This window comes from Merops nubicus, unplaced genomic scaffold, assembly GCF_000691845.1.
Source record: "Merops nubicus isolate BGI_N331 unplaced genomic scaffold, ASM69184v1 scaffold11490, whole genome shotgun sequence".
Classification (NCBI taxonomy): Eukaryota; Metazoa; Chordata; class Aves; order Coraciiformes; family Meropidae; genus Merops; species Merops nubicus.
Window position 1 is genome coordinate 25,635 of NW_008582195.1, and position 13,319 is coordinate 38,953.

Below are 13,319 nucleotides of genomic sequence, written 5' to 3' on the forward strand. Positions count from 1 at the left end.
CCCCCCCCCCCCCCCCCGCCCCAGCCTCTGCACCCTCTTTCCCACGCCGAGATGCTCAGCAGTGGACGTGGCTGCCTCTTGCTGTTCTCCAGGCAGCATGAGGAGCCTGCACAGACTGGGGTCCAAACTGGAGCATCACACCACAGGGAATGATGCTGAGGCAGAATCGGGCATGGTGGGATCTAGCCCAGGCTTATGGGACTTTGAGCCAGCTTGCTACAGCCCATCTCACTGTGTGGGCCCTGTTGCTGTCACCCAGCTTCGCAGAGATGAAGGAGCCATCTCTGCTTGTGGGTACTTTGGTGCACAAACGACCACACAAGCTTGCATCCCCTGCAGCACGGCCATGGAGCAGATCCCTCGTGCCTCTTTGCAGGAAGAGGGACAGGTCACGTCTTTTGTTCCTCAGCGAGCTCTCCAGCCAGGTGCACGAAGCCCACGGCAGTGGACACTGCACAAATACAAAGGCATCGTGTGCCCAAGAGCCCTGGCATGAGCTCACAGACCTGTGGGTGCGAGCAGCCGCCCAGCAGCGTCAGCACACGCTGTGCTCAGGGGTGAGGAGACCAATACACCCCCAAAACCCAGCCCTCCATCCCAGGGAAAGGCTGCAGCCCGGCCCCGAGGAGAACCCAGCACATGGCATGCGACAAGTGCCCCCTGCAGCCCCTTGCAGGTCACCTCCCAGCTCCTGTGCTTCTCTGGGTGGGGGTGATGCTCAGGAAGACCCCGCCCGCGATGCCGGAGGGCGAGCGAGACCTCCACAAAGGACCCCTTTCAGCTGCAAGGTTTCTCAGAAAACATGCCGGTTTGGGAGACCTCTCTCGTACAGCTGGGCAATTCTGTTTGATGTTATGGACTGTCTGCACGTATCAGTCTCAAACTGCGGGTTCCATTTTGTCTCCCTGAGCACCATTTTGTATTTTCCCTATTCTGTGCCTTGGCCTTGCCTCGGCGTATTGAGCCAAAACACCAGGAGGTGTCAGGGGAAATTCTCGCCCTGGTGGACAAGCTGACAAGCCTGATTGCCCGTTCAGATGGAAGCACCTAGGAGCAAGCAGGTCGCTTCCCCAACTGGGGTCTTGAGGCAGAATCTCACGCAAGCCAGACCTCCTTGCTCCCTTACGGAGTTGTATCATGTAAGGTTGCATGAGCAGTGCACGTTGCAATCTCATAGATGCAGATTATAGGGGAGCTGAACACATATATAATTTATTTATACCTGCATCTTCATTTTTATATCTACATCTGCATCCATATCCATATCTGCACCCATATCTACCAATTCTAAACACTTCCTGGGATGAGTGAGGAAGCTGAGGCAGGGACTAGCATCCAGAGGATGTACGTTTATATCTCTTGCCAGGTATCTCTATCTACAGAGTGAGCACTCAGAAACCTTTCCCAACACTTGTGCTGGTGGCCACAGCTCCTGCAGGCATGTGTTCCAAAGCTGCAGAGGTGAGGGCACCTTGGGGTGCCACCTCCAAGCACCCTAGGCTCAGGAATGGTGCATCATGAACTATGACTGCCCAGCCCAGGGGAGTCTGCGGACCCTCATCCCGCCCAGGGATGCGTGGTAGGGTGGTGGGACAAGCCCAGGGGTGACAAGCTGGGGGATGTGCTGAGCCCCAGCCTCTGGAAGAGCAGTGGGGGACCAAAGAGGGCTCTGAGCCACCTCGTTAATTGTTAACCCAGTGCGGTCCTCGCTCTAATTACTCTGCTGTCTCCCTCCCAGGCAGGGGCTTTGTAATGCAGGCTTGAGGAGGAAGGGTCAGTGGGAGCAGCCCTGTTCCCTTGGGCTTCAGTTCCTCTCCATCACAACTTCAAAGCCCTCCCAAGATTCACAGCAAGGCTCCCCCCCATGCAACAACGCCTTTTGCATCGATAATTAAACTCTTATCAGCACAGTTAGGTGTTCCTGCTCCCTGATGTCCAAAGACCACAGGGCTCAGCCCCCACAGCCCTACGTGTGTCCACACCCCCCACACCGGCCCCTGCTCAGTGGGGAAATCATGAGGGGAGGGTCATCTACAACGGGAAGAGAGAGCTTGGGTATGGGAAAGGGGCAGGGAGAGGCTCCTCGAGAGGAGGGGAACAAGACCCAGGGGGATTCATTTCCCATAAGCTCAGGCAGGACTTTGGAGGGGCAGGTGGGGCCGGGCTGGGTCAGCTATTTGTGTCCAGCGTTTAATCCAGGGACACGTTGAATAGCCAGCCACGACCTTTCCAGCTCGGGAGGCAAACCCGAGCAGCAAAACTGTGTCTTACTGGGACAGGATGGGACGCTTCGCTTTCAGCTTCCCCCTCCCCGGGACAACATTTCTCTTTAAAGAAAGAAAAATAGTCATTTGTCAGCCAACACAGGAGGCCAACCGCTGGCCCTCGGAGGCAAAAGCAGCGAGGCTGGAGGGCAGGTCAGCTCTCCCCACACGGGAGCTGTGTCGGGGGACGTGCCCCCCGGCTCCCATCGGCACGGCAGGGTTGGGGGGCTGCATCTCAGTGCTGTGCCACACGAGTGGCCGGATCCAGGCAGCCTTTGTCCAGCAGCTGCTGGTCCCCAGGGCTGCACACCCCGGGATAGAGGGGGGACGGTGCCCGCATCGGCACCCGCTGGCTTCAGCTGCCCAGGGAGGAAATTCAGAAAAAGCCTTATGGGTAGATATAAAAGACCTCACCAAATCTGGCAGGAACGTGGGATTTCCAAATTTCTGGAAATACTAGAAAAGAGGCTGAAAGGAAAGAAAAAAAAAAAAAAGAAAGAAAGAAAGAAAAGAAAAAGAAACATTTTCAAACAATAGCCGTGAAAAAGCAGTGCTGCTTTTTGGACGTGCCCTAATTCCCATTTCAGGATTTCTTCTCCAACCTCCGGATTGTTGCTGTGAACTTTCTGTATTTAATTTTATATCGTTTTGTAATGCATCAGGAGCGGTAATGCTCATAAGGACTTCCCAGAGGGTCACCCCTTTTCAGTATACCAGGAGCAGAAGATACTTTGATGTAGGAAGAAAGCTTGTTTGTTCAATCAGTGCTAACAAAAAGCCTCGGTTCAGGTTTTAAAAATAAAATTATCAGCCTGATCCTTCCAGACCCTGCATGATATCACGTAAGAGAATGTGCAGCGCAAGAGCATAACCTGTGGTAGGACTGAGGTGTCATGAAATAATGTCAAAAAATGAAACAAACCAAAACAAAACACCTTGAATGAAGCATTTCCAAGGCTAAAAACCTTGAAATTACAGGGCAGCATTTTCTTTTTCCCCAGAAAAAAAAAAAAACAAAAAAAACCAAACCAAACCAACAACAAAAAAAACAACCACACATCAAAAACCAAACAACAAAAAAAATGTTCCCTTTCAGAAAACAGGTGAGAAAATATAGATGTAAAATGTTCATGTTTCCTACTTGGTTTGAGTCTCCTGATGCTCATGTGCTGTGGGACAGCCAGGGCAAATTTGGCACAGTTTAGGCAACCCAAATTCAAGCCCACACTCTACCACCCTCTGGCCAAGGTGTTATAGCAGTTACAGCACTCATGTGCAGCCCAGCATCGTGGCTTACACAGGTTTGGGTGCATGGTCAGAGCTGGACATAAACGTCTGGAAATGCTAAAAACCCAGGACTTGAGGAGAGGGTGTATGGGCTCAGACCTGAGGCTCAGAGTGAGGGGCAAGCACACATCTCCACATCCCCGGCCCAGGAGCTCGTGTTGGTGGGGAAGGAGTAATTCCAGGCTCAAGGGGCAGCTGGGCTCGTTGTAATTCAGGGCAGAAGCCAGAGGAGGAGGTGGGAAGGCTCTGGAGATGGGCGGGTGAGAAAGGTCAGGGAGGCAAGAAATTCCATGGAAACATCCGATGTGAGCAGGGGAAGGAGCAGGGACCGAGGGGAGGCTGAGGAGGGGACAGTCACTGGGGACCGTCGGGAACAGCTGGAAGGTCCTTGCAGCCCTGGAGAAGGGCTCTGGGGCTCTGCAGACCTGGCATCCCCAGGCGTGGGTCTGGCAATCTGGGGGGTCATGCAAGTCCTTTCCATCACAATGTCCCCAGCCTAAGGGATAGCAAGACGACATGCACCCGTCCATCAGCAGAGAGGAACCTGCGTCTTGCACAGCCAGCACTTGGCCTCTCAGCTGGCTAAAGCCCTCCAGGAGCTATCCCCTCCAGCCCACACACTGCCAAAGGACAGCTGCTTGCGTCCCTGAGCAGTGCCACCAAACCCAGAAGCTTGAAGAACAGGCAACAGACCTGCACTCACACCAGGACTTCCCTGTTTGCACCAAGCTGCAGTCAGGCTGAATGTATTGTGCCACAACGAATGCAATATTGTGACAGTCTTTAAAAGACTTCACAGGGGAGAGTTTTCTAACACAAAATACACCTCCTCTGCTTGCAGGAAGCAGGACTTGTACAGACTGGGAGAAACGGGACCTTTCTCCAGAGGGGTTTGTGTCAGTGTCCCTGCACCAGTCCTGACTCCCTCTTCTCTTTTCTCACGTTTGTTGGGCATGGCAAAATAAACAGGAATAAATAGGAATGCGTCCTCAGCTTCAGCCGCTGAGGTTTCCAACTTCTGTGGCATTTTGCAGAGTCGAAGCTCAAGCCAGGCAAGCCCCTAACACCACCCCACGTCCTTACCCCAGAGCATCCCAAGGCTTCCACTCCCGCCCCACCCCGATCTGCAGACTTGCTCGATTATCTCCTATCCGTTTGGGATTTTGTGGATTTCTTATCCAAAATTGTGACTCCCCAGTGTCACTCCCATCTGCTTCCCAGGCCACCCACAGTGACTCAGGTGGACCTGGAGATCTGTACCTGTAGCAAACCCTGCAGTGCCCCCCAAAAGACACCCTGCCCTTCCTGCTCACTCCTGTACCCCAGCAGTCCTGCAAATGTTTGAGTTTTATCCTCTCTGGGAAGATTCACTAAGGAGATGTGGATTTTTGCAAATGAAAAACCCTTATCTGGATTATCTAAAAGGACATTGGATGACAATTTTTCAGGTTGTTGGATGTTTTTTCCCTGGTTTCTCTGGGGATGTCCTTTGGTCTCACACCGCTTGGCCCCCTAAACCATGCTTAGCTGTTTGTACCCCAGTGACATTTTTAAAGCAAGATATTGTATTTTCAAGGCAATTACTTCGTTCTCCAAAAAACAGCTTTCTAAAACGAACCATTTTCACTGACAAAAATACCAATACTAAAAACATTTGAGGGGACAGGCTGAATATCTCATGCGACTGGTGATGAAATATCACGCGAGCCCTTAAAAATTTTATGGGAGGTACATGACACAAAATTTGTATCGTCCAAGGAAGGATCCAGTGGCTTCTGCACGTCCTTGACACTGGGATGGAACTGGTCTATCCAGCTGCAGCCGCTCGCTTATGTGGTTAAGGCATTTTAAAGAGGAGAAACTGGAGACAGAGCAGAAGATACCACAGGCACAACCATGATATCAGGGCTGGCTGGAGGAAAAAAGATGTGAGAGAGGGGAGCCTGCAGAGCCCAATTTGCTTGTGCCCATGAGAGGTGCGAGGCACCCGGTCACACTCAGCGCACTTTCACAGCAGAAAAATATGGGGTTTTAATCTAGCAAGAAAAGCCTAACAAGAACAAATGGCTGGAAGGTGAAGCCAGGCAAATTTGTATTAGGGAAAAGAGGGGTTCAATTTTTTAAGGCTGAGGCTGATGAGCCATTGGAACAAATTATTAAAGTCAGGGATGGGTCCTGCCTTTGCCGATGTCTTCAGCTAAATGTTGAATACCTTTCTGGGCGGTATCCCCAGGACAAACACAGCTCATTAGGCTTTATTGGTGTGCCTGGACCCAATCCATAGAGGACTTACATCCTCTCTGTGGTTATTTATGGCCCTCAGTACTATCCATATACATGGGCAGGACATGGGGGGAGTTTTTTGTTCCTTTTTGGAGAAAATGCAACTGCACAATCCCGTTGCTCACTTTTGAACTACCGGGGCCGAAGGGGTTAATCGTTTCTCTGTGACAGAGGAATAATTTTGAATGTTGGTCATGCAAACACACTGGGGTTCAGAGAATGAACTATCAAAAACTGTCAGGGCATGAATAGAGTTATCATATGAATGGATTTGCCCCTGGAGATAAAGGCAGCACCGAAGGCTGCCCGCGAGGCGAGCGGGGACGGAGGAAACCCGGGACCCGACCGAAACAAAGAGCGGGGGTGTGGGGATGTGGGGGGGAAACCAGCGCTCCCCAACTCCTGCCCGCCGGGGTTCACGTGCACCGACCCCGCTGGGACGCGTGGGACGAGCCGCTCTCCCTCCCTCCCTCGCTGAGCATCTTTTGGGGCTCGGATTAGTTGGTTTTGTTGTTTGTTTTTTTGGTTGTGTGTTTTTTTTTTTTTCAAATGGGGGAAATATTTTTCTAATAATTTCTCAGTGTTCGAAAAAATAGGGAATTCCTTCATGCCTGTAGCAATTCATCGGGTTTTCAGTTGTACTTAAATTTGGATTCCTCGGATCTGTTTCCACCATCACCAAAATGGGTGCCGATTTATTTTCACTGTAAATAAACCCCTCACGATTTCAGGAAACAAGAACTCCAGGAGAATGAAAAAAGATCACAGAGTAAGTGCATTTTGTACGCCGTCGTGTTATTTTTTTCTGCAAATCTGGGGGTTCGATTTTCCAGAAGTTTTAGAAGCTATTAAGACAAGAAGGATGGAAATGAGACCTGAAACATATCCCCATAAGCCTACCTAAAATCATGCAAGTGTTTGCTTTGTATCAGCATTTCAGGAGCTATCAAAAAATTATACACACTAAAAATTATATTTTTTTTTAATTTTTTTTTTGCAAACATAGCCCACATCAACTCTTTGTTTTAAACTAATTCTTCTCCATTCCTCCATCACCAAAAAGTATATATCTAAATCCTCTTGTTTCCTATTCTTACAGAGGAATCCTGTAAAATCCTGTGCATCCACACAGCCTTTTTCCTCTCCCTTTCCGACCTTCGCTTCTCCCGCAGCCCCAACTTCAGTGTTGCAGAAGGGGTAGAAAAGTAGCATTGAATAAATGTGTAGATGAGTTTTTACCTCTTTTTCTGTTTGAGCAGAGGGGCAATTAATGAGATTACCATCGAGAGATTAGCAGGGGAGGTCGCCACAAACGCTTCCTCTGGCCCCCGTTGCAGCAGCACAACAAGCTGCTGGGTTTTCCCAAGGACCCTCCTGGTCTCCCACATCCCATTCCCGTTGCATGGAGGAACAAAACCTTCCCATCACCGACTCCGTGGTGCGGGGAAAGGGGGAACATCCCTCTGTCATCAGCTCTGCATCCTCCCCAGGACGCTCACTGTACATCACCCTGTCACCTGCGGTTTGCCCCGTCCATCCCCAAGTTCCCTGCAATGCTGCAGGAGATGTCCATGGGTGTCCCTTCCCTGCTGTACCGTGTCCCCCACCTAGATACCACCCAAGATCATGCGTGAGCCACAGGGTCCATGCTGTTGTGGGGAGGCAGGTCGCCTACCTTATGGAGAGAGGACAGAGCTGAGCCAGAGGCATCACCTGGGAGGGAGCAGACCCCAGCCACAGCATTTGAAATGCCATTTTCTGGCAGAAAATACAATTTTGTCGCTCTCTGCTCGAGCCCCAAATGTTGTAATTTCTGCTCGTTCGATTTTCTTTCAATACAAAGATATTTCATCTTCTATTATTTAACTTCAATTCATGGTGTCATATAAAATATCGACTTCAGTATTTTTACTTATGCAACCCAGTGTGTAATAGTGCAGATATTTTAGTCTATCACACTAGCTTCATATTATCAAAAATAACTTTTCTACCTCTGTGCTCTAAAGCAATTTCTTTTCAGACAAAATTTTTTTCAGTGCTCCAAATGAAAATCTTCCACATCCTGCAAATTTTTCATCCGTCCAGAAAAAAAAAATCTGAGGTTTGGCTTTCAATGCATTTTGCAATGGCTGCTGCACTGAAATGTGGGGATTTCCCATGGAATGGCGATTCCATTTTCCTCCCATTTCCAAGGCACCCACTGCACGCAAGACTGAAAGGAATGGAAAATATAAGCTGAAAACTTCTTTGAACAAATGTTTCAAGGAAGGGAAAGGCACTGGGAGCTCTTGGAAGGGGAAGAAAATGACCGAATGCCATTTCTTCAGGTTAAAACGTGTCTTTATGTACCAATTGCCTCCCCAAACGCGCACACAAGGTGCAGCACGCACTGGCCCTGTGTTTGCTTTGTGGCTGTAATTTTCTACCCTGCAGCTCTTCAGCGAGCGTTGGTTTTGCTAGGCAGCATGGCCAGAGGTGCCTGGCAAGAAGCACACTATGGCTGTGGCAGCAGGCAGAGGTCATGGTCAGCAGCAGCAGGTACCTTTGTGCACCACGGCTACACCCTCACACTGTGTCTGCACGTGCCACACGCTGTAGAAATGGGGTAGCAAAGCCCATCACAACCAGAGCGCAGGAGGCACCAGGGTTGTGCTGCATTTTGCAGCATCTCTCCATGTTTCTAGTCCCATCCCCGTTGCAGGGCGCTCAATGAGCTGCCCCAGCATGGATGCTCCAGCCCATCCCAGCAGCCCGAGCTGCTGGGCGCTGGCAGGAGCCTGCAGCCACATCCCCAGCTCCACCGCCCACATCGCGGTGCCTGGCTGGCACTGGGCTGCCCCGTGCCACGGCAGAGCTGTGTCCCAGCACCTTCAGAGGCATGAGTATCATGGACAGTGACAGCCAGAGCACCACCAGCTTTCTGCAGGGTCCCATGCTTCGTCCTGATGGCACCCAGCACCTTCTGCCTGGTCTAATCCAGATTCAGCCCACTTGGTCTTTCCCAAACTCATCCCCAGTCCCACACGTCCACCTGATCGAGGCTGTTATTGAGGTTAACTTCCTTTTCCAAAAGGTCTAGTGGGAAACCCAGGTCTTTCCCAGCCAGGGACAGGAAGACAGCAGTCCAGGGCCTGGATGTCCATACAGGTGCCATAAAACCCACCCCAACAGCCAGCGATCTCCACGGAGGAACGCACAGAAGCCGCAGCCTCGCTTGGCCATGCCCAGGGTTAGCCAAATTCAGTCAGGGCTGCTTGGCTTTGCAGGGCTCCAGCACCAAGAGCTCAGGGCAGCGCAGGCAGTGTCCTGCACTGCATTTTGCCCGTGGCTGGGGTACAGGGCATCCTGGAGTGGAGGGAGAGCAAGGGCTGGGGACGTCGGGGTGCTGGGGTCCCACCCTGTACCTACACAGCCTGTTCCCAGCAGTGAGAGCCTGATGCATCCTCCCACAAGGGCAGGAAAGCCAGTGGGGAAGGGAGCAGGAAGAGTGCCAGGAAGTGGACAGCTGGCAGAAAACAGAGTTAGGAGCAGCAGTTAGCTGGAAACGTGTCATGCAGGTGAGGAAGACAGTCTGGGTGGGAGGGCCTGTGCGGGTGGGTGTTGGAAGGTGGCAACGGGCACCAGGACCTGGTCTGGTGAGGTGCTGAGAAGCGCACGAGGCATCGCGGTGCCGGCCCGTGGGCCTCAGTGTACTGGCAGGATGGCAGGGAGGCAGGGGCAGGAGAAGGGAGGGATGGCACTGCCACCACCGGGTAGGGACACCGGCACTGGGGCTCGCTGCAGACGGCTGCGCCATGTCGGCCACGGCTCTCAGGCGCAGCAGAAGGGAGGAAGGATGCTGCTGCCGGTGCCAAGGACACACTTGGGAGCGGGAACAGCAGATCTCTGGGTGGTGATCAGCAGACCTGGGAAGCAGCCATGCCACCACTGCCAGTGCAGGAGGCGGGCGAGCGGGTGGGTGGCAAGCAGCGGGAGCCGTGCTGCCGAAGCCGAAAGGGGCCCGGGGTACCAGAGCACCTGCCGAGCGCACAAAAAAGGTGCTCGGGCCGAGCAGAGGTGGCAGGCCGGACATGGCTGACCCCAAGATGTCGGGAGAGGATCCCTGACTGCATCCCAGCCTTCCACTTCAGAAGTTTCCAGCCCTTTCCCTTGTGGCAAGTTTCCCACCTGCGTGCCCCTCCAGCTCCCCGCACCCTCTGCACGCTCTTGCGTGCCCACCCGCTCGCTCCGGCCAGCAGGCACGGCCCCACGCTGCTGCCAGCTCCGACGATGGGATCGCCATGGCTGAGCTGGTGCCCGTGTCCCCGTCCCCTCTGCATCCACCCCTGCACGCTGCAGCAGAGCCCTTGCAGGGGAGGCTGGGCAGAGCTGACAGGCGCTGCTGCAGAAATCGAGTCCTCCTGCCCAGCTCAGAAGTTTAGCCTCTGGTGCAAAAGCTCTAGGATCAGCAAAGTCAGGCAGGCAGGAACCTTTCCCTGGGAGGAGGGAGAAGCTGAGCCCAGCAGAGTGAACAAGCCCATACAGACGTGTCCAGGCAGACACAGAGATCCCGCAGGTCCCCCCAACGTCGCCCCATCGCGCCAGGGCCACCCCGGCTCCTACCTTCACTGGTGGTGGCAGAGAGGCAGGCAGCCAAAGCAACGACGATGGAGAGCGAGGATGTCAGGTCCCTCTGCGCCCATGCCATGGTCTGGCAGGGCCACCGGGCACGGGACAGGTCCAGCCCGTTGGTCCCAGCACCTCGGTGAGCGAGCGCCCGGAGCTACGGCTCTCGCCGGCCGTTGCAAAGGCACTTTGCGCACATTGCTCGCAGCACCGCCTGGCCGTCCACCGCGCCCAAGCCAATGGGCTGGGTGGGCTCTGCAGCGAGCCCCCCTTCCCGCACCACACGCTCACTCTGTACCCAGCCCAAGCCTCCGAACGGTGGGCTCCTGCTCCCCGCTGCCTGCCTGCCTGCCATCCATCCATCCACCCATCCATCCTCCCTCCCTCCCTCCCTCCCTCGTGCTGCTGGAGCAGTCCCCACTGCTTCTCACTCTCCCCTTCCTTCTTTGCTGTGAGAGTCAAACTTGCAGCCTGAGCCGTGGCCCTGCAGGGATCTCTGCACTCGGTCAGGGTCAGGAGTGAAGGGGATGGGGTTGTCCTTCAGTCCTGGGGTGCATGGAGAGGAAAACCCCTTGCACATGCTCCCTTTGCGTGCCTGGGACTGGGGAAGACAGGCAGAACCTTTTCCCCCTCCCCACTCCACCCCCCCAAGGCTTTTCATGCCACATCATCCAGGGATAGGACACTTCACTTGCCCTTGAGCTGGGGCAGCAGAGGCAGGGGACAACTCGGCCATGCCTGACAACACCCAGCCTGCCTACAGCCACTCTGGCCACCTGAGAGAGGGTCACCCTCTTTAAAAACAGAGTTTTGGAGGACAGCGGCTGTCCCAGGGTGTCCTGTGCTGTTTTGGGAGCACAGAGGATCCTCCCCACAGCCCTGCTGAGGAAACCTCTGCATCCCTCTCGCTTGGAGCTGCTGGAATTGCTGAGCAGGGTGAGTACCTTGCTCAGCATTAAACACTTGGCATCTGTCAACAGACCCCCTGCAGCGGCCACGACTCCTTCCCCATCCAAATGCTGAACGATCACTAATAACTGCCCACGGTAGCCACGGAGATGCTGACCTCCACCTCGGCCACGTGTGGTGGGGTTATTCACTCCTCCCAGCCTTCGGGGCCAGGGGACCGATGGGTGAGTGCAGCCCACCCTGCTCCCAGCAGCTGCCCCCAGGGAAATCACACGAGGAAGCACGGACATCTCTCCCTGCTGGCTGCCAGGCTATTCCTCGGATAAAGCTCACCCAAGACTTGCTCGGTGGGCTGAGGGGTTTGGGGAGAGTATCAGACACCCTTCATGCCACCCTGGATCCCAGCATGCTCCCTGGAGATGCTGGGTCCCATCCTGGGACACCCCATGGTGTTGCCAGCAGCTTCCTACACGCTGTGGTGAGAGGGGCTCCCTGCCCACCTCCCAGCACAGTGGTGACAATTCCCCATTCAGCAGGGAGGAGGATTGTGCCTGCAGAGACATGGCTGCACCACTCATCACCAGGGCCTGGGAGCGGCCCAGGGCATCAGGTTCCTCCAAGTTGTTTTGCTCTGCCTGCCTGGGAAGCTGCCCAGCCAGAGACAGTTCTGGAGAGATCCTGTCATCAGTGGTATCATGGGCTGGGCTTGTGGAGTGGCTCAGGAAGGGACATAGCCATGGCTTGGGGACAACACCAGCATTTCCCAAGGCAACTGGCAGAGGCTGAGTGGTGCTGTCAGGCCAGGAGTGCAGCTAAGCAGTGGACCCCTGAGCAAAGGGGTCAGAGCTGATGGTTTCCTGAAGCATCTGAAGCACCCAGCCAGCAGGAAGCCCCAGAGCAGTGCTGATGCCGTGGTGGCTGCACCTCAGCAGCTGGTGGGACAGCTGATCTTCCACCAGCTATCGCATTGCTACTCAACCCAGCACTCTGCTGGTGATGAAAGGCTGGATCCCTCAGCTCTGCCATCCACTGCCCAGGCAGAGACAGCCCTGCCAGAAGGACACCATCCACCCTGCCACCATCTCAGTCCCAGGCTCTGGAGATGAACTTCTGGGGAAGCAGAAGAGAGCTTGGGCCTTGCAGTACTGACTGTTGCCCACTCCAGTGTGATGCTTTAATGCAGGAGGCTAACCTGGCAGGTGTCCAGCACCACCCAGGCACCCACAAGGGCTCTCCAGTCCTCTGGTGCCAGCCCAGCACCACGTGTCCCAGGAATGTGGATCCTCCAGGTTTTGCAGAGATGCCCAGAGCTGCCAGATCTTGCACCTCTCCACAGATTTTTGTGACCCAGGTTCCTAGAGAAGCTGTGGTGGTTGGTCACTCTTACAGAGCATAAAGCAGCTTTGCAGGAGCCAGGACACAATGAATCCAGAACAGTAAGCCCCAAATCCCTCCCAGGCACTGGGAGGCCTCTGAAATACACTGTCAGCTCTGGGGAGAGAGGATAACATGTACTGAGGTGGCTGCACGCAGCAGTGGGTGCAGCAGGGTGCTGAGCCCTGCTGGAGGATGGTGCTGGCTCAGTCTGTCGTGGGTACTGTAATGGAGCATGCACGGGGAGCACCGATGGGAGGTGGGGGATGCCAGGAAGGCATCCTGGCTTCACTGGACACTTGGTTTTGAGGTCAGGATGTGCCTCGTGTGTGTAATTAGAGCATGTGCCTGGAGGCTGGGCACCATCCGGAGCGTGCCAGCTGGTACAGGATGCAAACCCTCAAGAAAACCCTGGGAGGCTCCTGTCTGGAAATGCAGACCCTTTCCACACCAGGCTCCACGTGCAGCCACAGACATGGTCACCAGGTGTCCCAGGAATCCCCAGCAGCCCAGGAACCAGGCACACAGAGGGCATCACTCCAGGACTCCTGGCCCTTCTCCTCACCTGCATCCCTCCCCAGGCTCCCAATCCTCCCC

At 54.3% G+C, this 13,319-nt stretch overlaps 1 protein-coding gene across 1 annotated transcript in view; it reads right to left on the minus strand.

Moving 5' to 3' along the window:
* LOC103769748 (ephrin type-A receptor 8-like) overlaps window positions 1-10,521 on the minus strand; it is a gene marked incomplete at its 3' end in the record, with an annotated part of 36,146 nt that extends 25,625 nt beyond the window's left edge. Inside the window, exon 1 of the mRNA XM_008936986.1 lies at window positions 10,437-10,521. Within this exon, the coding sequence (XP_008935234.1) occupies window positions 10,437-10,521 (85 nt within the window). The remainder of the gene's footprint in view (window positions 1-10,436) is intronic.
* Between the last annotated feature and the right edge of the window lie 2,798 nt (window positions 10,522-13,319).